Here is a 26,439-nt window from a genome sequence, read left to right on the forward strand (position 1 = left end):
AGCTATGTCTGTTTCCAAACCAGAAATAACTCAGATGTGAGCTCAGCAGCACTAGAGTTCCACATTAGTTCCACTGGCTTAGGTTTTAAATGTTCACAGACATCAATCATCATATTAAAGTTTTAATACAGTTGTAGGTGTTGTCAGGAACATGGGGGGGAAAAAAGTGACCCAGTGTTTGTTCACAAGGAGGACTGAAGAGGGCTGGTTTGGTGCTCTCGCCACTTCACCAATCCCCTGTCAATCAAGCCTGAAATCCACAGTGTGGAAACTCATTACTGTTGAATGTTATTTTTGGGTTGGAAGAACACTGACTGTTGCACCTGTGAATGCTGTGTGCACAGCCTCTCTGGCAGGTGGTGTTGAGCTTCCATGTTCTTCCTGTTCCTTGGCACAAGGTTAACCCAAAGTCTTTGCAGTGGCTAAGCTGAATGGTGTTCCTTCTGCATTTCTCCCCCGGTACAAAATTACTGTACAGTCAGAGAATGGGAAGGTTCAAAAAAAAAAAACATAAACAAAAAATCCCCCACAAAAAACTAACGATGAAAAAGCCTTTCCTACCACTTTTTAAAAGGCAAGAATTGACATATTTGAGTTACAAGTGCTTTTATAATATAATATTTAATATGAAGTTGCATGAATTCTCACATGGCATTTTTAACCATGTCTCCCAACTGTCAAAAATTTCTAAAGCCCATTAATACTTGTGATTGTAATGTATTTATATAAAATTGAAGGGTTGAAAAATACATTACATGACTGTAGATCTGGAAATGCTGAGATTCCTTATGAGTCATGTTATTACAGTTCATATTCACTTAGGGCCATCTCTCTCACGCCTGATACTTGAAACCATCTTCTTCCTGGAGCATTAGTTAAGCTGACTCTATATAATGAAGAGAAAAAAAAATGACTCAGCTTTTAGAAGAAATAATGGAAAAATGGAATTTCATACTGTCAAGAACTCATTTCTGATTACACCCTGGATTCCAGGAATAGGCTTTATCTTCATTGTTCATGGAAAAAAATTGAGAACCAATGCATGAAATAAACACATAAAATCTGTGTTAGTTTAATGTCCAGGAGAAGTGAGAATTTCTGTGAGGACACTGCTGTCTCCACCAAGTAGGGAAGAGTAGTCTCTTGTGACTCAGCCATGGGATTTTGATGGGTAAACCCCCTGTTCATCAGATGGGAGCAAATAACATGATGCATATGAAACACTTCCTAACCAGTAATGAACTTTGACAAGAGCCCTAGTGGGAGAATTGAGAAGTAGTAAAGGAATGAACTTCATCCAAAGCCAAGGCTGCTAATAATGAGAGCTCAGATTAAAAGGCATGGGTCTGACCTATGGCTACAGAATGATACAGGTTGAATTCATCCCAGTTTCCTTCCCTTCTTGTTTTTATGGTTTTGTATAGATTGCTTTCAGGAGAATAGTAGTCTTTGTATTTTGATGATACAATGGAGAATCCATAAGATAAGAACATATAACACTTTTTTTTTTGCTTTGCTGTAATGTTATTTGTTGTGTAAACTGTGAATGTTGAGGTGCTGATTTTCTTAAAGTTCAACAGCTGATGTTTTTGTTACTGAAACACCAAACTGGGGTATTTCACTTACATGTATTATCTAAAATAACTAGTCCCAACATTGCAATTTGGGGACTAAATCAGATTTCATATGGATTTGAAATTAATGAAGGGCTTTAGATCTATTTTAGAAGGGGGTATGCTGGGAGGTATTCAAAAGAGATGTCTGTGAGTGCTTAACAACAATAGTATGTATTTTCCTTCTGATTCTTTTTAAATATGATATATAATAACAGTAAACACGTCTTGAGGGTAGTCCCTACTCCTGCTGAGGGTGTGGCTTCTCCCCCTCCTGCTACCCACCTTGCCTTCCTTCCACAAATCATCAGTGTCTTGAACAAAATCCCGTTGCTTGCTTCTGTGTGGAACCAAATTGGACTCAGAAAGATGCTGGCCAGAAGCTGCTACTTTCATGTTCTTTGCCTGCATTGGAAACGGCTTTATTAGTGGGGCCAAACACAAGTGGCAGTCTTGGCAGCGATTGCCTGATGCTCATCACTTTCAGCTGCAGTGATGTATCTGGACACAAAGAGCTAAAGTGAAAATAGATTGAATTGCTACTAATTAAATTAAAACATTGTTTAGGTCTCTACCCCAGTGCATCCTAATTGTCTGGCACTGTTTTACTTATTTTTAAGTAGAGAAATACACGTTCCCCTTCAGACCTATCTAGCCTTAATCTGGGGGTGAGAATGTGTAGGAGGTGAAAGTATTAAAAATTCAAAAAGGCTCTACAAGGGATCTTGAAAACCAATCAGGGTGAGTTCTGCTGATTCATAGTATGTACTCAGGATTATTTTTCTTCAAAATGATACATTACAAAAATAATTCTTATTCATGTTACTGAATTTGTTATGGGTGAGACAAACTAATGGATTAATAAGTGAAGGAAAAATATTTAGGCTGAAATTTTTTTTTTGTTGGCTTTCTTCTATAGATCCTCAGGTCCAGTCTTAGATTCAAGTTTATCTTTTACCTAATAGTGCTGTGTTAGATTTGTTAAACTAAAGACAGTTAAAGGGTAAGTATAAAGGCAGCTACTATAGTTTCCTTTTTTATCCCTAGAAACATTTTTTTTTTAATATTAGGAGTATGAGACAGGAAGAAGTTAATGACTTTTCCTGCATCTTATGTTTTAATAAATTGAGTAGAATGAAAAGTAGATAACACAATTGAGGACCACTTATTATTATCTTTTTATAAAATTTACCTGTTCAGAAATTGGAGTTTATCGAAGTAAAACAAAAATCGCCATGTAGAAAAATTTTGAAGTTATCCACTACTTAAATTACTGAGTTCTGTTAGCATAATGTAGCTTTTGCAGTTTTACTCTCAGAATTAAGTTTCAAATAAGAATCAAAACAGATCAGAGTTTGTATTAGGTAAATTGAGAAATGCGTTACAGTAATTGCCATAACACTGATCTCAAAAAAAGTGAATGTATATGGGAAATGAATAGTTGACTGATGTGTATTCGATTACTTTTAAGGTCAGCAGTCCCCTGATTAATCTGAAGATTCTGTTTCATGTGCTATAAGCCTTTTTAAGGCTCTTAATATCTTCATGTATGTTAAGGAAGAAGATAAAATTGAACCAGCAGGTGTCAGCAAGGACCATAATAAAAACATTAAACTCGATTATTGCAAGTTTAATTATGTTACTTTTCAATGATGATTCAATCTGAAACAACTTTGAAATTGTGGGCCCATAGACACTTATCTACATACTGATGTAGAATCCATCTTTCTCAGCATGTTACCCTAACGGGAAATGATCAAATGTTTTAGAGAACATGTCTGAAGTATAGCAACAGTTCTAAAGATTTAGTTCAAAAAAAATATTTGCCAAATGCTATGAATGTCTCCTTATTTTAATGCCTTGAAAGAAATTCTACATAAATTATACTTTATCAAAAAGCATATATTTAAGCTTACTGTTTGTTCTACTTTCTTTGATATTTTGTTATTGATAGTTAATAATAATCACAAGAATAAAAGTAATACATAAGCAACTATTTGCATAATGAACTTAATTTTCCAATGAAAATATAGTACTTCTATGCTTTCATGGTGCTATTAGTCATTTCATTTTAAACCCATTCTATTCATTGCATAGTCGAGGACAGATATTGTCTACTTTTCCATAAAATTGAAAGGATATTTCTCATTTATCAACTTTTTTATTAGAAAGTCTATACTTAATTTTCTTCTTCCTCACTTGATGAATTGATAAAATTTAAATCTAGTAGACAAATAAGATCATTACACAAGATTAGGTACCTTATTAAGGTAGCAAATAACCAGGGGAAAGTGAGACCACAAGAAAGTTGTGTGATGATGCAGGACATTGGAAGTACTTTCAATATCTGCTTTACTTCTTACATCAAATAAAGGTCTTCTATTTTACATTCATCTTTAATACATCTGGTAATTCGTAGCAGTCTCACTCCTACGTATTTATTCAAGTGAAAATATGTGAACTTGTATGTAAACATTTTTTATTCATGATTCTCCCCAAATTGGAAAACAAGGCAGATGCCCTTAAATTGGAGACAATAAATGATGGTATGTCCATTCAGTGGTATATGACTCAGCAATAAGAATGAGCAAACTATATGTAACAAGATAGACTAATGTCAAATGCACCATTCTAAGCAAAGGAATCATACTGAGAAGGCTTCATTTATGTCATCCTATAAAAGAAAACTATTGGTAGACAGAATACACATCAGCAGTTGCCAGCAATTGGGGAATGGTTCAGTTCTGAAAAGGACACAGGGGAATTGTATGGTCTTATGGAACTGTGTTCCATATTTTTAGTATGTTGGTGGTTAACTGTGCTTGTCAAACTTATAGAAAGTATCTGATTAAAAAGGAAATGGAATATAATATTAATTTATGCTGGGAAGTCTGTATTAGGATTAAGAATTTCAAACTCCCAACTCAGACCCTGGGATGTTCACTATAGCTTTTTGTTAAGGCTTGACAATACTTTCTCTGTTCCCTCCTCAAAATGCTGAACCATCTCTCAGCACCTCAGCTGCACCTCTGCTATCAACATGACAGAAAAACAAACTAACATGCTTAGGTGCTGGGCTCACTTCTCTTAGTTTCTTTTATTCCTTTGTTCCTGGACATTTAATTCTAGGCTATTTCATTAACTCCATTCAAGCATAATTGTCTTCAGGAAGAGGTTTGATTTGAAAGCTTATTTTGACATTTTAAAGGAAATATTGGCTATATCCTTTCTCATGTCCATATTCATTTCAAAACAGTGTTAAGATAATTTCATATTTTTCTAATGTAAAGAACATATATTTATTAGGATATATCTAATATGTTTGTACTAAAACAATTATGTAAATATTTATTGTACCTTTAGTCCTGTGACGAGCACTGTGGGGTATGCACTGTATAAAGGAGAACATTTCCCAACCTATTTGACTTACAGGTTGACAAGGTAGTTAGCTTAAACTGCCCAATTAACTAATAGGCTGTGATTTTGATAGGGATAAGTATCCTTGGAGTGCACGTAAAATGGAAATTTGTCTGAGTCTTTGAGTTTTCACTTAACATGATGTAGGGAACATTTTAACATATCATTAAGATTTAATAGAAGTTTTTGACACTGTAGTATTCCATTTCATGTATTTTTTGTAGCGGTTGTCAGTGTTAGACCTTTACTTTGTTTCAAGTTTTTCTTTATGACAAATGTTTTTGTAATATACATTCTTGTATGTAATACAAAATTCATTTGCTGAATTGCTTCCTTGGGATAGAATTGTGGAACTAAGAGTACTGAGTAAAAGTACATAAAAAATTCTTGTTGGAAAGATTTTACACACATGTAAGTATTAAATGAGTTTAAAAACATCACTCGGATAGACTCTGAATCGTGATTTTTTTTTTCCCCCACTGTTAAAACTCCTTGGTTCCCCAGTGGGTTGTTTTCTTATTTAAATTCTGTATATCATTTCTCTTGAGCCAATAAAATGCTTACTGCCATTTTAGAATTTTCATCCCTGTAGAAACAGAAATGTTTAATTAAAAATACTTTTTGCTTAATATATTCACTTTAAGGGCTTTGACATTTCCATCAAGCTTAATAACATGTTTCATAATTTTTGAGTTTTAAAGAAATACTCTATCTAAATATATAACCCTAAAAATGTGCTGAGTTTCAAATCCATAAAATAATACAATCATGACGAATTGGAGAAAAAGAATATTTTCATTCATATTAACACCGCACGACATACATTTAATATTTTTATATACAAAGACAAGCAATTATTTTTTTACAGATAAGAAAATGGAGAAACTAAAAACTTTGGCCTATTATGATTTTTCATTGTATAAATTGTATTTTTTTCCATATTTCACACTTTTATTCAAGTGGGTTATGAACTCCCATTTTTACCCGTATACAGATTGCAGAATCACATCAGTTACACTTCCATTGATTTACATATTGTATTTGTTATTGACAGTCAATTGTTTCTTTGTGTGTTATAACAAAACTAGAACAATACACTTTCCTGACCCCATAAATTTCTTCATAAAGAATACTCTCCCCCTTTCAGTGCTATGATTTCATTATTTTATCCCTAGATTGTCATTTTTAACTTGTTCCTTGGGTAAGAATACTTTGAAATACGTCTTTAAATGAATATCAATAAACATATTCCAGTCTCTAGTGTTAAAGCAAACTGTGTATTAGATAAAGAACAATGCTACAAAAGAATGAAATATTGGGGCTGGGACTGTAGCTTAGGGGCAGAGCACTTGACTAGTAGGTGATCCTCGGCACCACATTAAAAAAAAAAAAAAAAAGCATTCTGTCCATGTACAACTACCAAAAAATAAAAGTAAAAAGGAAATATGGAAATCTCATATACACATCTTTCAGTTAATAAACTGATTACAAACTTTGAGATCTTTCTAATTTGGGCTGTTCCTAACTGGCCATTCTGGTTTGTGAATTGTGTACACACATGTTCATTTTTTATTATTTTAGTGTGATTAGTATTTATATGGATTTATAGTGATCAAACTAGTATAATATTTTTAGGAGACAATTCTTGCATAAGATTGTAGAAAGGATGAGAAATAACAGGTAATTGAATTAGAGTACTTACTGAAGAATTTTAAATATAGCTTATTTTCTGGTAGTCATAATTCTAGTTGAAAGAAATGCACATTTTTATTACTCTAATGTAGAAATTAATATTCTTTTTATATTGTATCTTTAAAGTCTGAAAATACCTAATTTTGGAATGACAGAAAAATTAGAACAAAATTCCATGAAATCTTGGATTTACCTCATGTTGATTTTTGTCATAATGTATAATAATACAATTTTTAAATGGAGCATTTGAGATTCAGTTGTAAGTATGATTTCCCTTTTATCCCTAAATAACTCATGGTGTATTTTCAGAAAACAAGGGTATTTTCTTTTCTTTTTTTTTTTTTTAAGAGAGAGAGAGGAGAGAGAAGAGAATTTTTAATATTTAATTTTTAGTTCTCGGCGGACACAACATCTTTGTTGGTATGTGGTGCTGAGGATCGAACCTGGGCCGCACGCATGCCAGGTGAGTGCGCTACCGTTTGAGCCACATCCCCAGCCCCAAGGGTATTTTCTTATGTAATGCAATTTATTTTTAAAAATCTGGTACTTTGTTATACTTCTAATGTATAGACCTTAATCAAATTTTAACATTCATTCAAATTAACCAGAATAACCTTTATACCAAGAGAAAATCTTGGATTTTCCCTTGCATTTAGTTGTTTTCTTTTGACTCCTTCTAGCCTGGAACACAGTATTTTTTTTTTGCCTGTTAAGACAGTGACAGTTTTGAAGAAGATAGGCCAGTTATTTTATAGATGTCCTTAAATTAGTCTTAGCTGAATTTACTCATTGTTTAATTTGGGGTTTATGCCAACAAGTGTATGCAAAAACTGCTCAATGTCAGTAGCCATCACAGAAATACAAATTGAAACCACTGTGAAATACCACCTCAGAATAGTTGGAATGACTATTACAAAGGATAACAAGTGCTGAGGATGTGGAGGGAAGAGCATTCTTGTTCACTGATGAAGGGAATATAAATTAGTGCAGTCATTATGGGGGAAAAAGTATAGAGGTTCTTTAAAAGAATTAAAGCTGGAATTACTATAGGATCTAGCATTCCTACTGATGGATATGTTTCCAAGTGCTATCTGCCCTCCTATGTTTATTACAACTTCATTCACAGTGTTGGATACAATTGAATGGAGTTCTGTGAACAGATAAATGTATAAAGAAAATATGGTACATACACAGTGGTATACTTTCAAAGAAGGAAGTTTTGTCATTTGTGACAGCCTAGATGGACTGGAATACATTAAGTGAAATAAATTAGGCACAGAAAGATAAATACTGTTGCATAATCTGATTCATGTATAGAATTTTTAAAATGTTGAATTTAGAGAAGTAGAGTACAATGGTGGTTGCCAGATGGTTGGCGGGTTGGGGAGATGTTGGTCAGAGATTACAGAATTTCAGTTAGATAGGAAGAATCAGTTCAAGTGCTCTATAGTACAGTATGGCCACTATACTTAATGGCAATGTATTGTGTTCTTGAAAATAACTAAAAGAATAGCTTTTGAGTGTTCTGAATACACAAAACCAAATGTGAAACATTGTATGTCAGTTCAAGTTAGCTCTCCCACAATGTGTACATAGAGTATCATAGTGCATACAATGAATATGAAGTTTTTACTTGCAGGTTGAGAAATTTTAAAGATTCAAAATTGGCATTTTGGCAGAAATATCATTGAAATGATATTTTCTTCCAATAACATCACATGCAGAGTTTTCTGATGTCTCTGTCCCATAACTGGTGATGTTAACTTTGATTATTTGGCAAAGATTCTATCTTCAGGTTCTTTACTATGAAATCACTTGTTTCCCCTTTGGAATTTTTTTTGTGGAGGAAATGTTTTTAGACACTATGAATGATTTGCTTCACTAATTTTATATCCATTGATGATTCTTGCCTGAATTTTTCCTGTGATGAATAGCAGAGGATAATCTTAAAATTGCACCATTCTTTGTTAATTGGATAGCATTTTTTTGTGGGAAAAAAAGCCTGTCTGCTTTCTATTAATTTATGTATTTTATGGACTGATGAGTTGTTAAATTTTCAGTGGGTTATAATCTGATACTTACATATCGTCCAAAAGGTGGCCAGTGGGAATCCATTCAAACTGGCTTTTGTATCCTAACATGGCCCCATTGTTCTTTGAGTTTGGAATTGTTTTCTGACACAACAAAATATTTCAGGCTGAGCTTAGCCTTTCCCAGCTTCAGAACTGGAACCACCCATTTCTTTAAATTGTCTCAATTGCTTTAGGTGGAGAATGCCTTTATAAAGTGAGATTGGCACTAGGTTAATGTTTCTAACGATAAATTTTGAGGTTGGGATGCTCTAGAAACATTCATAATCCTCATTTGAGACAATGTTCTAGTAGTTTAAAAAAAAAAACCCATTAAGGGGTTGGGGATATAGCTTAGTTGGTGGAGTGCTTTCCTCGTATTCACAAGGCTCTGGATTTAATCCTCAGCATCACACACAAAATAAATAAAATAAAATTGCTTTTTAAAATGCAGAAATGCAAGAATGAACTATTGAATCTAAGTTGGGGATATAGCTTAGTTGGTGGAGTGCTTTCCTCGTATTCACAAGGCTCTGGATTTAATCCTCAGCATCACACACAAAATAAATAAAATAAAATTGCTTTTTAAAATGCAGAAATGCAAGAATGAACTATTGAATCTAAGTCCTCATTATTCTTTGTGTTTTCTGATATAGATACGTCATTCTCCTGAGTAAAATGCACTTAATTTTTCTTTCATCTTTCCAAAGCTTCATCTTCATTATGGGAAATACTGGATGACTCACTTAAATGGAGACGGGAGGGTGAGGTCAGGAATATTCCTGCTGAATGGTGACTTGGGGCCAAGAACAATATTTAGTTCTGCATTTGAGATTTCGGAATCTGCCAAGTATCAGTTACTCTAAAATTTCCATTATGTTCTTCCTTTCTATAGGTGTCATTCATCTGTATACCTAAAGATGTCACTGATTTCCCCCCCACCACATGCACACATAATAGTTACGTGAATAACTGTATTTTGGTGGGGGTAGTGTTGCTATTTTAGTACGGTTTTCCTGTTTTCTTATAAGTTTTAGTTGCCTTGGTCATGAAATATCTTGTAATGTTCTCAGAAAGTATTTAAATGTAATATTTATCTTGAATACCGATCATTTCATGAATAACTTTGAATGTTTAAGAGAAATCATTTCAAGAGAGGAAAACTGTTAAACATGCTTGGATTAGTGTACTTCAATCTTAATTCTGAAAAATAAAAAACAGACTTTTTGAACTCCCTTCAGATAAGCAGTTTCATATCTAAGATTTCATATTGCATCAAAAATGAAAAATACAATGAAATTATCAATACAATATTTGAAAAAAATGTTGTAATCCTATTTAATGAAAAGAATATATGGGTGTTCTTTGTTGCTGAAATTGAATTTAAGCTTCAAATTCAGTTAGAAATTTCATCTTCACAACTATGAGATTGACTAGTCTTTGTATCCCTCTTTGTCAAATGATTTTTTTTGTTGTAAATGAAGGAAACATTGTTATTAGCTAAACATCTTTAATAAAATTAACATTTTTCTTTATAAAGCCTAGTTATAATGTAGGTTTTTTAAATGAAAATCATTACAATGAGTAAAATGCACTTAAATTTTCTTACACCTTTCCAAACCTTCATTTTTTTTTAATCCTGTAACTAAAATTATAGTTACCAGTTACTTTGTAGTCGGTCAAGAATCAGGTTAGTGCTTTGAGACATACTGCTTTATTTCAGATCAATTTCTAGTATATTTTTAAAGATGAAATTCACTGATGTCTATACATGTAAAGTAAAACTCATTTTGATATTTTGGCGAAAGTGAATACATTGGTAGTACTTGTTCCACTGAAAGTATTTTCTCTAAAAATGTACGTAACCTGAGATAATTAGAAAATTAAACAATGCCGTCTTTAGAATTTGCTAAACTAATATGGAAATTAGGAAAGGTATTATTTCAGTGTTCAGATTTAGATGGTTACCTAATATAGTGTCACTGAGGACTATTTGATATGTTTTGCTTAATAATTTCCCTATCACGGTCTTATGAATGGTTAATGAAAAATTAGCTCATTTGCAGACCTGAGTTTTTAAAACTAAATGGTTTTGTTATTGAGGTAGTTTTTGTGTCTATCCAGTTCACATTCTTAATTTTGTACTCTTATTTTGTTAGCTATGTGGCTGTCCACAAAAAAGGGGGGAAGGTTGGTTTACTCTAATATGTACTGAGTTTATTGTTATATGTAAAATGTTTTAGTATTTGAAATATTTAGAGGGATTATAATGTACTTATGTGTTTTCAATCACATACACTTTTTGCTAATAAAAAAACAAGTAATATTTCAAGAATATAACAATATATAAGACTCTACTTCTTCAACAATTCTACTTGGCAAATTGTTATAAAACTTATGTACGGACTATAATTCACAGTTAAGCATTTCTGTGTTGTTTCTGTCTTACACTTCGTCCTTCCTTACACCCATTCTGTTTTTATTTTCCTTCTGTTTCCTGCTTTGGATTATGATACCACCAAGTGCTATTTTCCCCAAGCTAAAATTTTAGAGTGATTTTTAGTTTTCCTATCACCAACTGTACCTAATCTGTCCCAAGTCCCAAAGCCTAACCACAAGCAACTTTAAAATCTGTTATATTCCTAATTTCTATTCAATTCTCTTTTCTTTTCTTTTTTTTTTTTTTTTTGGAGAGAGGATTTTTATTTACTTATTTTTTCAGTGGACACAACATCTTTGTATGTGGTACTCAGAATTGAACCCGGGCCGCACACATGCCAGGGGAGCATGCTACCACTTGAGACACATCCTCAGCCTTCAATTCACTTTTCATTCAACAAATGTTAAGTACTTAACATTAAATGTTAAGTACTTAACATTAAGTACTTAACATTAACATTCTGTGCCAGGTACTTGGTGTGGATCACTGTAGGCAACAAGATGACAAGAGTTTTTGGCCTTTCGTTACTTGTAGGAGATACCTCAGAAACAAACAAAAGACAATTACAAATTGTTAGTTGTGGCATAGAAACAAAAACTGATAGTACCCTCTCCCTCATCCCCTTTATGTTTTATATTTTATATTTATAGGCTCTGATGTCAGAAAGCATTGAGCAGGTTGCAAGAACAGAAGGGAATCAAGTGCCTATAGAGGGTAGTTGCCAGAGAGACTGAGCTAGTATGGAAAAAGCACACAATAGATTACTTACAGGGCACTGCAGTATTTGGCAAGGAGTTTGGATTTTATTGAAATAAAAGCAACGGAAGTGTCATGACTTGATTTGTTAAAACATGACTGTGGAGAATGATAGCCCAGTTAGTAGGCTATTATAGTGGTTCCAAGTGGAGACACAGTGATAATTGATCTTAAGGTAATATTAGTGACAATGGGGAAACACAAATCAAGCTGTAGAGGACAAATGACACTTAGAAATGGGATTTGGGGTGCAGGGAGTTAGGGGAAGGAAGACTAAAGGATAAATTTTTAGATTTTTGGACTAGAACAGTTTTCCTGGAAGTATAGTGCAGAGACTACTGGGGATAAGGTCCTTGAGTTCACTTCATGTGTTCTTCAGGATAAAAGTGATGTTTATAATAATACTAAGACATCATTTGCAAAGCCATTGGTGTTAGCTTGAATCAGTGTGGTGACACCAAACTATTTTTTTAATATATTTTTTTAGTTGTACTTGATACAATACTTATTTTTATGTGGTGGTGAGGATCGAGCCCAGCACCTCGCATTTGCGAGGTTGAGTGCTCTACCATTGAGCCACAACCCCAGCCCCCAAACTATTATGCTTCACCTGTTTTAAACTTGGATTTTTATTCTACAAGCATCTTTTAAAAACACCTTTGAAGGAGGCTGGGGAGTGTAGCTCAGCGTAGAGCACTTGCCTGGTACGCATGAGGCCCTGTGTTGGATCTTCAACATCCCCTGCCGCCCAAAAGTCCCAGATGATGTGATAAAGGAATATTATCAAACATCAACCTTGGAGTCTTTTAACAATATATAAATGTCATAAAATGGGAAGCATGTTTAAAGTAGTATGGCAGCAAATTGGTCACGTCAAGGAAAAAGCATTTGTAAGGTATTTGAAAAGCATGCTGAGTAACTTGTGTTTTTTGTGGACACCATTTTTTAAAAACTGTTTTAAAGAAGAACCACTGAAATGATTTGTACCAGTGATGAGATCTGAACTTCTACATTGAAAATTACAATTTTGGAAAACTTGTGTTCTTTACTGTGACTGTGATATCATCTAGGTACTTAAAGACCTTTTTGATAAGGTTAGTGGTAATGGATGTGAGTTCTAATATGATGTAAAGAAATGGCCAAAATTTAAAAGAGCTTAATAACTTCGTAAACTAAATATTTCTGGATGACTGAAGCCATAAATCATGAGTAAAAGATCTACTCAATGGACGATGTAGACTATTGAGCTTTAAGAGTAAGAAATTTCATTGATATGATGCAGAAGTCCACATTGCAGTTACCCTTTAGTGATCTAACGTCTGCCACGTTTGCTGTAGTGTCAGAGTATCCACAATGACATGAGTGGCTATTAAAATACTTTCCTGTTTTCCAACTATACATTCGTACAAAGCCAGACTTTTTACAAACTTCAACCCAAGTATGTAGCAAATTCGATGCAGAAGCTGCCTCTGTGAGGATAGAAATAGAAGAACCTTGCAAATGCTTCTTTTCTAATTTTTTTGAATGCTTTGAAAAATATAGCTCGTTTTCATAAGATGCTATGTATAAATATTATAATGGGTTTATTTGTAAAACTTTAAAGATATACTAATTTATTAATTTCTAACATAAGGAATATAGAGCTATATAATCCATATTAGCCAAAGAGTTTTAGTATCCTCAGGTTAAAGAAGTGCAGTATCCCAGGAGTTTTGAGAATGGTGTGTCTGGACCAGCTGAGTATAACATGTAAAGAGAAAAAAGAATTGGGTTTTGAAGGGACGTGATAGATTGAATCCTGTATTCAGGTAGAAATGCCAGATGGGCAGTTGAATTGAGGCATTTGTAACTGAGATCTTAGTACAGATACTTATGGTAAAGATGTGTGTTTCAGAGTAATTAAATATCGATAGTCTGGAAAAGCCCTGACACTGGATGGTTTGAGGAGAGGGTATAGAGTGGGGGGAAAAAGATTAAAGTCTTAGAACACTGAAACATGTATGAGCTTCAGACAGAAAAGGGAACTTGGAGTAGGTGTAATACATGGCAAAAGCCAGGGGGATGTGGATCATAGTACATTTCAGCAAGTGGGCTACTCGGTTGTGTTGAAAGCTGTGGAGAATGAATCAGAACCTTGGTGTGATGGTCCTCACTGCCCATTAGAAAGAACTGTTGCTGTGGCTTGTTACCTTTCCTTGCTCTCAGTTGCGTCCTCTATCCTCTCACTATTATCTTTCATAAAGTCAACTTTCTCAGTTTTTTAAAACCTAGCATTAGTTCCCTGGTATCAACTGGATAAACATATTTTTTTTTCATGAACTGACACCTGTTTGTTTTTACTGCAATATTTTTACTGCTAATTCTTCACCAGTCACGAACTGTAATTTGAAATTACTTACGACATTGTGCTATGCTTTAGAGTTCTTTGTGCTCTTTCTAGAATCCTGTCATCCATAGGTTATCCATGGATCGTTAACTTTTCCTGTTCATTATTTAAAACTTAGGGCAGGCAGCACCTTCTCAAGGCGGCCTTTTTTTTTTTTTTTTTATTGAAGATTTGGTGAATTTGAACTTCGTTGAACTTGATGATGGTGTTTTTTTGTCATTGACTTCATACTTTGTAGCAAGAATTGTTTTATTTTTCTGAAAGGCCTGTATGCATTCATGAAACAAATATCCATTTAGCCAACTATATATGCAAGTCATTGGAAATATACCTATAGACATAGGTCCCTGAAACAAAATTTATAACCTAGGAGGTAATAGATATTTAAAGTATTTTACATATTAAAATGTATTTTTACTTCATTTATTTAGGATTAAATAGCATTAAGAATACAATGTACATGGAACTATTTTAAGTATTACAGAGATTGTTACGTTTTATTCATTAGTTTATATTCAACATGAGAATTTCATGCAGATTTTTATTTTTCTAAGCAGAAGCTCTTTGACCTTCTGTCCAGGATGTTATTGAAATTATTTCTGTTACGTGAATAGTTAATTATATCACTTTAGGTTTCTTTGTGTTCTATATTTCTTTTTCTTTAGCTTTTCATGATTTCTGTGTAGCCATTGTCAAATATTAGTAGGTATGCTAAAACCACACAGATATAGCACAGAATTTTTGTGTTCCTGGTATCAAGTTGTAGAATAATTACATGTTGCACAATGTAATTCATTAGTTAAATGTTACTAAAAATTGCAGGGCTGGGGCTATGGCTCAGCGGTAGAGCGCTTTCGTCACCTGTGTGAGAAACTGGGTTTGATTCTCAGCACCATGTAGACCTCTATTTTATTTACTTATATCAACAACTAAAAATATATATAAAAAAAATTTACAGGTCTGCTTGAATTCTTTAGTATATTTACTGTCTCTAAGAGATTCATATAACAGGTATTATTTATTTCCCTGAAGTCTTGGACCAAGAAACCTTTGTCATACCCAAACAGTTCATCCCCAAAACGAATGTTTTTTCCTCTATAGTTTTTATTGTTGCATATTAGTATATTTACAAAGTATAACAATATAATTTGCCCTGTATCCTTCCACACCACTTACCCTTCCCTTTCTTTCTCCCATTTCCTTGTCCCTTTCCCCTATTCTGTTGATTACCCTTTGCTTTTCATATGATCACCCCCCCACCTTTTCTTTTTTCCTCTCTGGTGCCCTCTAGCAGAAGAAAACATATGACCCTTAATCATCGGAGTTTGCTTATTTTGCTAAACACAGTGGTTTCAAGTTCTATACATTTTCCTGTGAATGAAATTGCCAAAGGCCAATGTCTCGGCTTGGCACCAGAATCACGAGCCACCACACAGCTTTGTAGGTTCAAACAGCAATTCTTTATTCCCGCTCTCACACCGCCTCCACACAGGTCCAGGGGCAAACGTGTTCTGCCGTCTGCCCGCACAATTCACCTACTCCACGAGGCTATCTCCAAATCCCATTTTAATCTCACGAGAACTCAACGGGAACAAGCAGCAGGAACACCCTAATCCCAGCAATAATCATCAACCTCTAACTTCCCTAAAACCCATTATCTTAAACTGGCAACGCCTTAAACTCAAGGAGCCGGTTACTTCCTCAAACCTGATCAGCTCTAAACCCAGATCCGCCTTGGTCCTTGAGCAAGGTCACCTTATTAAAGCATGCATGCAATGTCCCATCTAAGCAGCATTGGGTACGCTTGGCAAGGAAATTTCGATGCGTCATTCCTACTTGGTAATGGCCCTCAGCATGAAATAATTTCAAAAAACGAATACTGATTTAACATTCAAAAACCAATCAATATAATTAAAAATTTTAACAAACTAAGGTAGAAAATCATATGCCTCTCAGCAGAAACAACCATTTGACAAAAATCTAGTCTTTTGGAGAATAGAAGGGAATTGTCAACCTGATGAATCAGGGCATCGATGAAAAATGGAAGCCAAAATTATACTTAATGGTAGAAGACTGAATACTTTTCCCCCAAGATGAGGGACAAAAAGATGTCTACTCTCCTATGCATTGTACTAATGGTTCTTGCCATTGCAGTAAGGCAAGAATCAATTGAATAAGCTACTTGAACTAAGACAGTGGAAAAACAAAAGGTTAATATACAGAAATTGGTTACTAACAGTAATTAGAAAATTGAGAACAATTCACAATATTGTAGCAGTATTAAAAATATAAAACAGGAAATAATGTGGAAAAAGATGTGAAAAATCAGTATATTGAAAGTGAAAATTTTTTCTTTTTGGTACCAGGGATTGAACTTGAGGATGCAAGCCACATTCCCAGTCCTATTTTATTTAGAGACAGGGTCTTGCTGAAGTTCCTTAGTGCCTTGTGGTTGCTGAGGTTGACTTTGAACTCCCTATCCTCCTGCCTCAGGCTCCTTTGTAGTTGGGATTACAGGCATGTGCCACCTCATCTGGTAGGTTTCTGATTGTTTTGAGGAGGTACTTGACATATAATAGTCTTTAGCATAGGTTTAATGAATTAATGGGTGAATGTTTTATTATTATAAACAAGGTATACATAAAAGTATACATAAAAGTCATATAAAGTTGGCCTAGTAAGTTTAAACTTAATGTTTTTAGAATATAAATTGTCTTATTAGGGATATCAGATATTAGCATGATTATAAGAAGCTTATTATATTATTATATTATTATATTATTATATTGTAATAATGTGTAGGGTAAAAGGAAGTGTCATAGATCTATAAGGTGGACTGCAGAAGACAACATTTTGTAAATACTACTTTGGGGAAGCAGATGTGGTTGAGACTAGATATTTGAGCTAAGCAGCTTGGATTTGGCAAATGGCAGAAATAAGATCACAAGGTCTCTTAATTTTTGAAGTATCACGTGAATCTGTCATTTGAATGCTTGTGTCAGGCATATGATTGATATAAATTGGTAAAGCTTACATTATCTAAGTTTCAACTTTACACTTTTTTTCCCCCAGAGTTCTGAAATTCCTATTGCTTCAGAAAATGGATGAGCAATCACAAGGAATGCAAGGGCCACCTGTTCCTCAGTTTCAACCACAGGTAATTTTTTCAATTTAAGTGGGCGTATGCATACCTGTCTGTATTAAATGTGTGTGAAGAATAAGATGGTACATTTACTTTAGGAAGTAGCCCAAAATGCTAATTATAAATTTCTAAATTTTTGTAAGAATTATTTGCTTTAAAATGTATTGTCATACTTGGTTCCCATGTACATATGGAAACCTAAGGGCAGCTTTATTTGAATGATGTATAGGCCTTAAGTGTGGCTAGTAGACCTGGGGAGGGGAGAGGGGAAAAAGTGAGATTCTCTGAAGTGCCTGCTATTCTTAAGCTCATTCTGCTTTGGTGGCTGATCTACCTTGCCCACAAATTCTATTATTGTTTTTCTCTGTCAATAGTAATAATTTATTTTTCTTTTTAAGTAGTTCCTTGTTCTTTGTAAAATGGAAAGAATATTTCAGTAACAAATGTATGTACACTATTGAAATTTACCATTTGTTTTTAATGCCTGTCATAAAGCTCTGTATGTAACAATACGTTTAAAATTAACATCCCTGTGTGGGGCTAGCACATCATTTTTGTTGTCTTTCATAAAGACTGTTTTTCAGCTTGGTGTTAAAGGCATTCTGTAGTAGGTCTCAGATATACTCTCCTGGCCTTGTCCTGGTTTTGCTCAGATGGTATATCTGAAGGTGTTTGGGGAATTGATAAGATGTTGTTTTAAATGAGATCTGTAGTCAAATAGGTTGGGAGGTTGGGGGTAAACAGCTGCTTATGGCAGTACCTGTTCGAAACCTTCCTGTACACATATGCATTGGGAATTTTGAAGAGTGATATAGGGTGTAGTGGTTTCCAGTCTGATCTATGGAGTCCATTTCTTTTAATGTATCTATTGACTTCTCCCAGAAGTACACTTCAGAAAACACTGCCTACAAAAAAGCTAGCTACCTTTTCTGCTTCTGTGATGTTTCTCATTTTGCACTTTCCTCCAGTTTTTGAAATCCTGTGCATCTTTCAAGGACCATCTAAAATGCCACTTCTGCCATGAGGCTTTATCTTGATCTGAATGTGCTTTCTTCCCTTGGATACTTGGTTATTCTTTGCATCTCTTTCCTGGTACTTTTGACACCTTTTTGTAATTTTTTTTTTTCCTAATGAGCATTTTCCTTACTTCTTGTATTAGGTTAAAAAATTCGTGAGGGAAAAGACTGTCTGCCCTGTGGTACCTACATTTCTCACATGTACCAAGGGCTCAATAAGAATACATAATTGAAACTAACCAAGAAGTCCTTAAAATTAACATTTTTAAACTACACCTTTACTTCATTGCACTTTTAAGTTCCTTTTCTTTGTTATATCAAACTGAATTCCCTGACTTGAATTGAGACTTTTTACCTTAAAGTTAAGTCCAATATTTTAAGAAGACTGTTTTTCTTAAATTGACTACCTGTATTTTGGTTAATGGTCATAAATTTTATTAAGTTTATCATAACCTTTATCCAGTAGATACAGACATTATCTTAGTGCCAGTCTTATACACATATGCACACTATTGTACTACATTGTTTCTAGTGAAGACAATAAAAGAACACCTCTAAAAAATTAGGTAGTTCATGTTGATTTTGAAAGCCACAGTTTTGAACAGTCCTGTTTCAAAGAAAGAAAAAAAAAGGCACTTTCATTTTTGCCTCCTACTGACTTGCCAACCAGGAAAGGTCGAAGTGGCAGTAGGAGGCAAAAATGAAAGTAATTGTTTTCTTATGAGACTAGGCTGCCCCATGGTATAAATTTCAAAATTATAGACATGGTTCTGCATTTCTTTTCACACTGTTCCTTTCGTTTCTACCTCCTGCTGCTGCTCCTGTGTGGGGGGGACCTCTTTCCCTGTTGGACACAGGCAAGTGTCATCCCAGGCTCTAGCTGCCTTGTGTTAAGTGGGGGAAGGGAGAACACCCTCACCCCCTCCCACCCCACCCCGCTCTGCCTTCAGACTGATGGTGTGAGACAGTGAAAGAAAGAAAGATTACCTGACAGGGGCTTATGGGCGTTATTGCTTATTAAGTCTTTGAAAAATGTTTCTGCTCTCAGTGGCATTATTTTACAAGACTGGGAAAGGACAGCCTCTGCTCCAAGTTGACAACCTCCTTTTGTTTTGTTCCACACCATTGGCCTGAGTAATGGGGGTGATGTGGCAACATATGGTTAGCCCAGTGACTTCTTTCACTTTTGTAATGCTAATGTAAGTCTGGACACAAACAGAAAACTAAGAAAGTCGGCTTTCTAAGTGTCAAGTAGCAACTCCCTGTTATAATGATGAGTGATGTATATTCTCAGCATATCCTTTCTTTTTCTTGTTTCAAGATGAATAATCTAACCCCATGACGTATAATATGTGGTCTCATTTTCAGTATGGTATGAATTCCTCTTTAAGTTACAGAATGTGAAATTCATGTGTCCTTATTTGGTTTTTGGATTACTTTCATTCTCTTGAACTTAGGGGAAATTGTTTTCCTATTGGCCATCCTCCCTAGCTTTCTTCCTCCCTTGAATACTTCTAATGAAGAAGGTACCAAAAGGATATTTTGACAAGATTCTTGTCCTCAATATTTTCTTTCCCTTTATGCTATTGTGGAACAATAGATTTCGGTTATTTTTACTTTTTTTTTTTTTTTAATTTAGACACTGATGGAGAAATAACAAAACATTTAAATTTCCATTGTCTTACAGTAAAAGGTAAAACACATTACAAGTTAAACAGTGAGTATTTTGATTTGTGCTTATTGCATGAAGCAGGCTATATGGTGCTTTCACTTTATGATGAAGTTAAATATAAAACAATTATTACCAGAGTGCAATTCTATGAATTCTTGGAAGACTGTAATAATAATTAGGGGCTTAGGTTATGGATTTTTATTTTATATTGGTAAACTTGATAATAAACATTTTGCCCATGAAAGAGGGAAGACAACACAGATCTGCAGGTGGGTGGGGGAGGAAAGGTATTTTGTTTTTACAGTTTATAAAGTATTAGAATCTTATTTTTCCGACTAAGGTAAGGTAGACTCACCATTCTTTAAGTTTCATGGCAGTGCAAAACATCTTTGATTTATGATTTTGCATATCTGTGAAGTGAGCATAAAGACAGGAGATAAGGTGTATCTCAAAGCATGTTCAGGGTAGTCATCAAAGTTTATTGGGGGCCAGAAAGAAGATAGACCCCATGGACTCTATCCAATAGATAAGATTTTTGCATATGATCTCTGTTACCTTCCTCTCAAGTTTATCTTCCAGATTACTCTTTGGGCAATAAGGATTATTTAACTTTTAATAAACCGATTTTACAAAGGTACTTTGCCATAAATCATTTCATAGAGCTTCTGTATTTGAAAGTCTTTATAAAAATATAGGTAAATTCTTATAACAGTTCAATCTTCATTGATGTAGGTGCAAGAGAATGACCAGTAGCTATTTTGAGGAAAGAAAATTGTAGTTTAAATTGATGGCCATGAATCTTAACTGAGGTGTGATGCTTCTTAGCAATCATGTCCTTAGTCCTATCACTCCCCATGCTCCTCTCTCAAATCTTTTTAAAGTCTCAAAATGTTCTTGCCAACTTCACTGTCAGCTGATACCATATTTCTATTTCGCTGAAAGCACTGAAGCTATCAGAAAAGAACTTCCACATCCTCCTTCCAGTATCTTTACTCATGTAGTCTCACTTTGTTGCTATCAGATGATCTAAGCACATGGCTCTCAAAGGCCAACCCTCCTAGAGGCCCCAGATCCCATCTCTGTTCTCGACTGAGATTACCACCTTCTACTGGGCACAGGGCATTTTCAGTCTTCATCTTACTATCAGATGAATTGTACTCTTCATGAAACATTTCTTTATCTGGCTTCTGGGGATCTTGTTTTCTTGACATTTTGGCCCTCCTTTGCTGATTTTTCCTCATTCTGTAGAGCCTCTTAACAGTGGTGTGCTCCAAGACTTGTTCTTGGACTCTGTGTTCCTTACTTGCTGATCTCTTCCAGTCTCATGATTGTTCTGGAGACTCTCAAAGTCAGCTTGACCTAGACCTTGGTCTCTTTCAAGCTCAATACCCAGTTGCCTACTTGACATCAGACTTGCCTACCTTAACCCTAATGTGTATAAAATTGAACTCTAAATATTTTCCCCCAAACTGTGTTACCCCTTGTCTTCTCCGAGTTAGTGGCAAGTCATTCCTTCCTGTTCTGTTCCTGAGGCCAAAACTCTGGAGCTATCCCTGACTTCTTCCTGTTTCTCTCATCTCGCATTGAGTTTAGCGGATACCCGAGTCTGTTGATTACCTCCTCTGTTGCTATCACCTAGTTGAAGGTTACTTTAATTTTTATCTGCTGTATTTCAGTAGCTTCCTAATTGGTCTCTTTGCTTCTACCCTTGTGCCCTTCCTTCCCTGTCCATCGTTTCCACCACGGTAGTCAATGACCCTTATAAAATTTCAGTCAAACTGTGTTTTGTTTAAAGCCTTCTGGCATTATCCCATCAGCTTGCTCACTCATCTTCTTCAAGTATATATTTAAACATCACCTTCTTTTTTCACTTGGTGAAAATTGAATCATCCTTCGATTTTTTTCACCAAGTGAAAATCAAATCATCCTTCCCACCTAGAATGCCTTCCCTGTGCAATTTCTTTCTCCACACAATGGGAAAAAAAATGCTTATCACTTTTATTGTACCCATTATCTTTTTTAGAGTATAAGATCTATCCCTGAATCCCAGAATGGTATACATAGTAGCCCTTCAGTAAATACATGTTGAATAAATACCTTGGTTTCAAATCATGCCATCCTTTTGTCTTCAAAGATCACCTTTTAAATATTAAAATATGTAAATATTTTAAGATTTCTTTCATTACATGTGTAACAACCCACCCCATCCTTAAGGCCTTTCAGGTTGAACTTCCCCACCACCTTGATTTAACTAGAACCCACCTCTATCCCCCTATAACACCGTTTCCCCTGTAAGCCTCTCAAGTGGAGGTTAGTTATTCTTTAATACCTATATGCCCCTGGGTTGGGAGTTAGCAACAGCAAGCTTCTCCATCCACAATGCCTCTTCCAGGCCACTACTACAAGGATGGGGAACTGCAACTTTGGGGCTTGTGCTGTCCAATTAAAGAACACTTATTACTATTATCTTCTGACCTGATTGTCCCTCACATTAATTGAAAACTTGATCACTATGCTCAGTCCTAATGTCTTCATCCTAGGTAGTAAAACTGCTGCTACTACCAGTACCTACTGACTACGGAGGACTTGCACAGCACCTTCCCTGTGCTTGACACTTCAAATTCACTGTCTCATCTAATTCTAACAGGCAACTTGTAAGGCATTATTTTTTACATCTTACAAATGAGGAGACTGAGCCTCAAGTATGGAATAACTTGTCCATGGTGGCAGAGCTAGTAACTGGTGGTGTTTGGATTCGACCCAGCTGTCTTATTGCCAGCCAGAAACTCTTTAGCTCTTATAAAGCTCCTCAATTGCTTTCTGCCAATCTTATTACCTATTTCTTATATATCCTCAAAATTTGTCTTCAAAGTAAAATTTATTCTATTCTGCCCAAGACTGCACTTTGGTTTGTGATTATTACAACCATCCATCTAGTTGCCTAACCTAGAGATAAGGGATCTGATCCTTCGTGTTTAGGTAATTTCCATATTCTCTTGATTTATACCCTCTAATAGATATTGAATCTGCTAATTCTCTCTATATTGATTGGACCCAGATTATTGTCACTTGATGCCTGGATTATTGTTGCAGTGTTGTAACTGATTTCCTCATCTCCATTTACCATTTCTGGTCCATTCTCTATAATGCACTGAGTTACTTTGCTTAAATATACATCTTCTTATAGTTTTTGCCCGATTCCTTCTGGCTTCTTATCCTAAAATGAATTCTACATTTTAAGAATGTAACTTAGAAGATCTGCATCATGTAGTCATCTTGCTCTTTCCTACTTGGGGCTCAGATTCAGCCATATCTTGATTATAGCATGCTTTCTTTTATCTCTAAATCTAGGGTGGTAAGGTGATGGTCTCAGGTGGTATTCAAAGAAATATAGTCACTAATGGCTCATTAGAATGTATATTTCTTACAAAAGTGGCTTTATGAAAGAGACTCTAGGGGAAATATCATAGTAAAGGAAATGCATAATTTGAAAGATTAAAAAAAAATAAAGGTTCCTGTGGGGGGAAAATGATTATGGGTGGTTCCTTACACTAGTGTGCTTATTATATCAGTAAATGATAGATAATGGTTTCCATGTGCTTGTTGAGTAGATAATTAAGCTCTAATTAAAAGTTAATTTCTGCCTCTTCAACTAAATATTGTTAAACTATATTGTATTGTATTATGTGACTTTCAGTTTCTTTAGCATTATTTTAGGAAAAAGTATGGCAATGAGAGTACTAAAAAGGCTATCACATGAGAAATGATTTCAAAATATTTAAAGTATCTTAATTTGGATTGATCGCATTTACATGTGTAAGAGTGAGAGGCCTCATATTAAAGGAAGAACCTTGAGAAATTTAGGTGATTTTTGAAAAGAATGAGAAGACAGTAAGGATTTTCTTGTCTGTTGTCTTGGAGTTCTACTTTGAACAGTTCTTTCAGAGTGATTGTGTCCAAAGATGAAGCTGACATTAATCAAACTAGCTTTCCAACTTTATTTGGAACTGAGTTAAAAGCTTGAAATATAGTCTTAATAATCGCAATGATGAAACCTTCTGTGTTTGAGGGTGAATTTGATATTTGAGAATAATCCAAAGTCCTTTAGAACTATATATTGGTGAATAAAGTAAATAATCTTGGTATTCTCTTTGTGACCAAAATGATATGTTATTAACGGAGACCAATAATTTTCATGTGACTCACAAGATAGCTGTCATTATAACTTCAAATACAGAGTTTCAGGCACATCTGCAGTGGTGGAACCTTTCTGGATAAGACCCTAATCTCTCATGTGAGCTGAAGAACAAAACTGAATTCATGCATTGGTTTATTTGAAGTCAGTGTTGCTGTTTTTACATTTAGGATACCTATACATTTTATTTTCCTTTATATTTTTAGCATGTGAATGCTATGATCTTGTCACACAACTATTGCCATGTTTCACATAGCTTTCTTACTATTCATTAAGCAAATACTTTCCAAATTTAGGAATTTTGATAATTCAGTCACATTAAGTATAGGGTAGTACAAGGGAATAGGAGTCTCTAGTGGAGCTGTGTTAGGGTATCCCTTTGGGGATGAGGTGAATACCTGGAACTAGTTAAATGTTACACTAATCTTCAAAACCATTAAACGGGGGAGCAATGAAAATAAAAATATTCCCAGTGTGAGTGAACACAATGAGAAAGCAAGCTGAGGGTGATACCCTGTGGAGCATCAGCATTTTGGTGAAGAATATGCAGAGGAACCGGAAGCAAACAGGATTCTATCTAGTGCAGTGGTTTAGAGCATAAGCACTGAAGTTTGTGTGGGGTCCAGTATAGGTTCCCCACTTCTTGTTTATGTGACAGAGGGCAAGTTATTGCACAACTAATGTCTCAATTTTCTCATCAACAAATACAAAGAATAATAGTTGTTACTTTTTACAGTTGATATGGAGCTTTATTCCTGTATTTTGCTTGGCATGAAATCAACATGTTAGATGTTATTAACGATAGTGATGATGACAAAAGGTTGTCAATAATTATCGTAGTGCACAGATTTCTCCACCTATTGCTTTTTCCATATCACATTATTTGCTTTCTTACATTTTTACCTACAGTCTGCCTAAACTGCTTCCATAGCCTTGTTTATTTCACTAAATGGTATCACTGTCTGTTCATCCTTCCAGATGCTCAGGCCAGAAATCTGAATCATTCTTGATTTCTCTCTGTCGTTTAGTCTTAATACTGAATGTCTTGACTCGGGTCTCTTGACCTCAAGATCATAACCTTGATTCCTTCTGTCTGTCCTTGGCATCTTGCTGTAACTCCTCAGGCCAGATCTGTTACCTTGTGTTCAGTTTCCCAGCTTCATCTTACTCTGTGCGTCCTCCCTCCCAGTTCTTTCTCCACATAGTACCATGAGTTGCCTTTGTAAGGGATGTCTCAGAACACAGAACAGAATTTCCTTGCTTCAAAACCAAACTTTTGCTGTTGCTGTGAAAGCTCCGTGTGGTTCTGTCAGAAATTACCTCTTAACTTCTTGCCTTACTACTGTCTTCCTTGCTCACCACCCTCCAGCTGCAGTTTTTTTTGCTTTCCATAAACATCAAGTTCATACCTTCCTTAAGACATTTTTTCCACCTTGTTTTCTTTTTGTATTACAGATAAGTCCAGGTATATAAACAATGAATAATTTAATTTAAAAAAAATTGAAAATATTTTAAAAACTAAGACATTTTTTTTTTTTTCCGCACTACTGGTAACTGGACCCAGGAGCATTTTGCTACTAAGCCATGTACCCAGATCTTTTTATTTTGAGACAGATCTCACTAAGGTGCCCAGGCTGGCCTCAAACTTGAGATTCATCTCTGCCCCCAAAGTATCCAGAATTATATAGGCTGTGCCATTATACCCTGCAACACTTGTTAAGTACAGTTATATTCCAGATATAGAATGGGACAAACTTGTACTCAAAATTTGTTATGTCTACAAAATTTTAATTTAATCAGGTCTCCTGTTTCTTTTTTTATTGGTAATTTTATTTTTTTTATTAGACATAACAGTGGAATTTGGTTTTTGTCTTTTAATCTTTGTAAATGTCAGCCAGTCTAAAATAATCATCTACTTATTTTCTAACACATCAATGTAGTTTCTCTGCATAGTACTTAAAAGTGCAGAATAAATAATGGATGTTTATTGTTAAACCCTTTATTAATATTTGTGGGATAAATGAATAAATTTTCAAAACTG

General features: G+C 34.8%; 1 protein-coding gene across 6 annotated transcripts in view; it reads left to right on the top strand.

Annotated features, from left to right (window-relative positions):
* The window catches only part of Nek7 (NIMA related kinase 7), a 127,444-nt gene that overhangs the window by 39,615 nt on the left and 61,390 nt on the right, over window positions 1–26,439 (top strand). For all 6 annotated transcript variants that reach the window (XR_005730341.2, XM_005330385.5, XM_078022537.1 and 3 more), the window contains one exon: window positions 17,446–17,530. Coding sequence is in view for 5 of the 6 variants with exons in the window: in XM_005330385.5 (XP_005330442.1) it covers window positions 17,474–17,530 (57 nt within the window). In the remaining variant the exon portion in view is untranslated. The remainder of the gene's footprint in view (window positions 1–17,445; window positions 17,531–26,439) is intronic.

Source organism: Ictidomys tridecemlineatus, chromosome 10 (genome assembly GCF_052094955.1).
Source record: "Ictidomys tridecemlineatus isolate mIctTri1 chromosome 10, mIctTri1.hap1, whole genome shotgun sequence".
In the NCBI taxonomy this organism is placed as follows: domain Eukaryota; kingdom Metazoa; phylum Chordata; class Mammalia; order Rodentia; family Sciuridae; genus Ictidomys; species Ictidomys tridecemlineatus.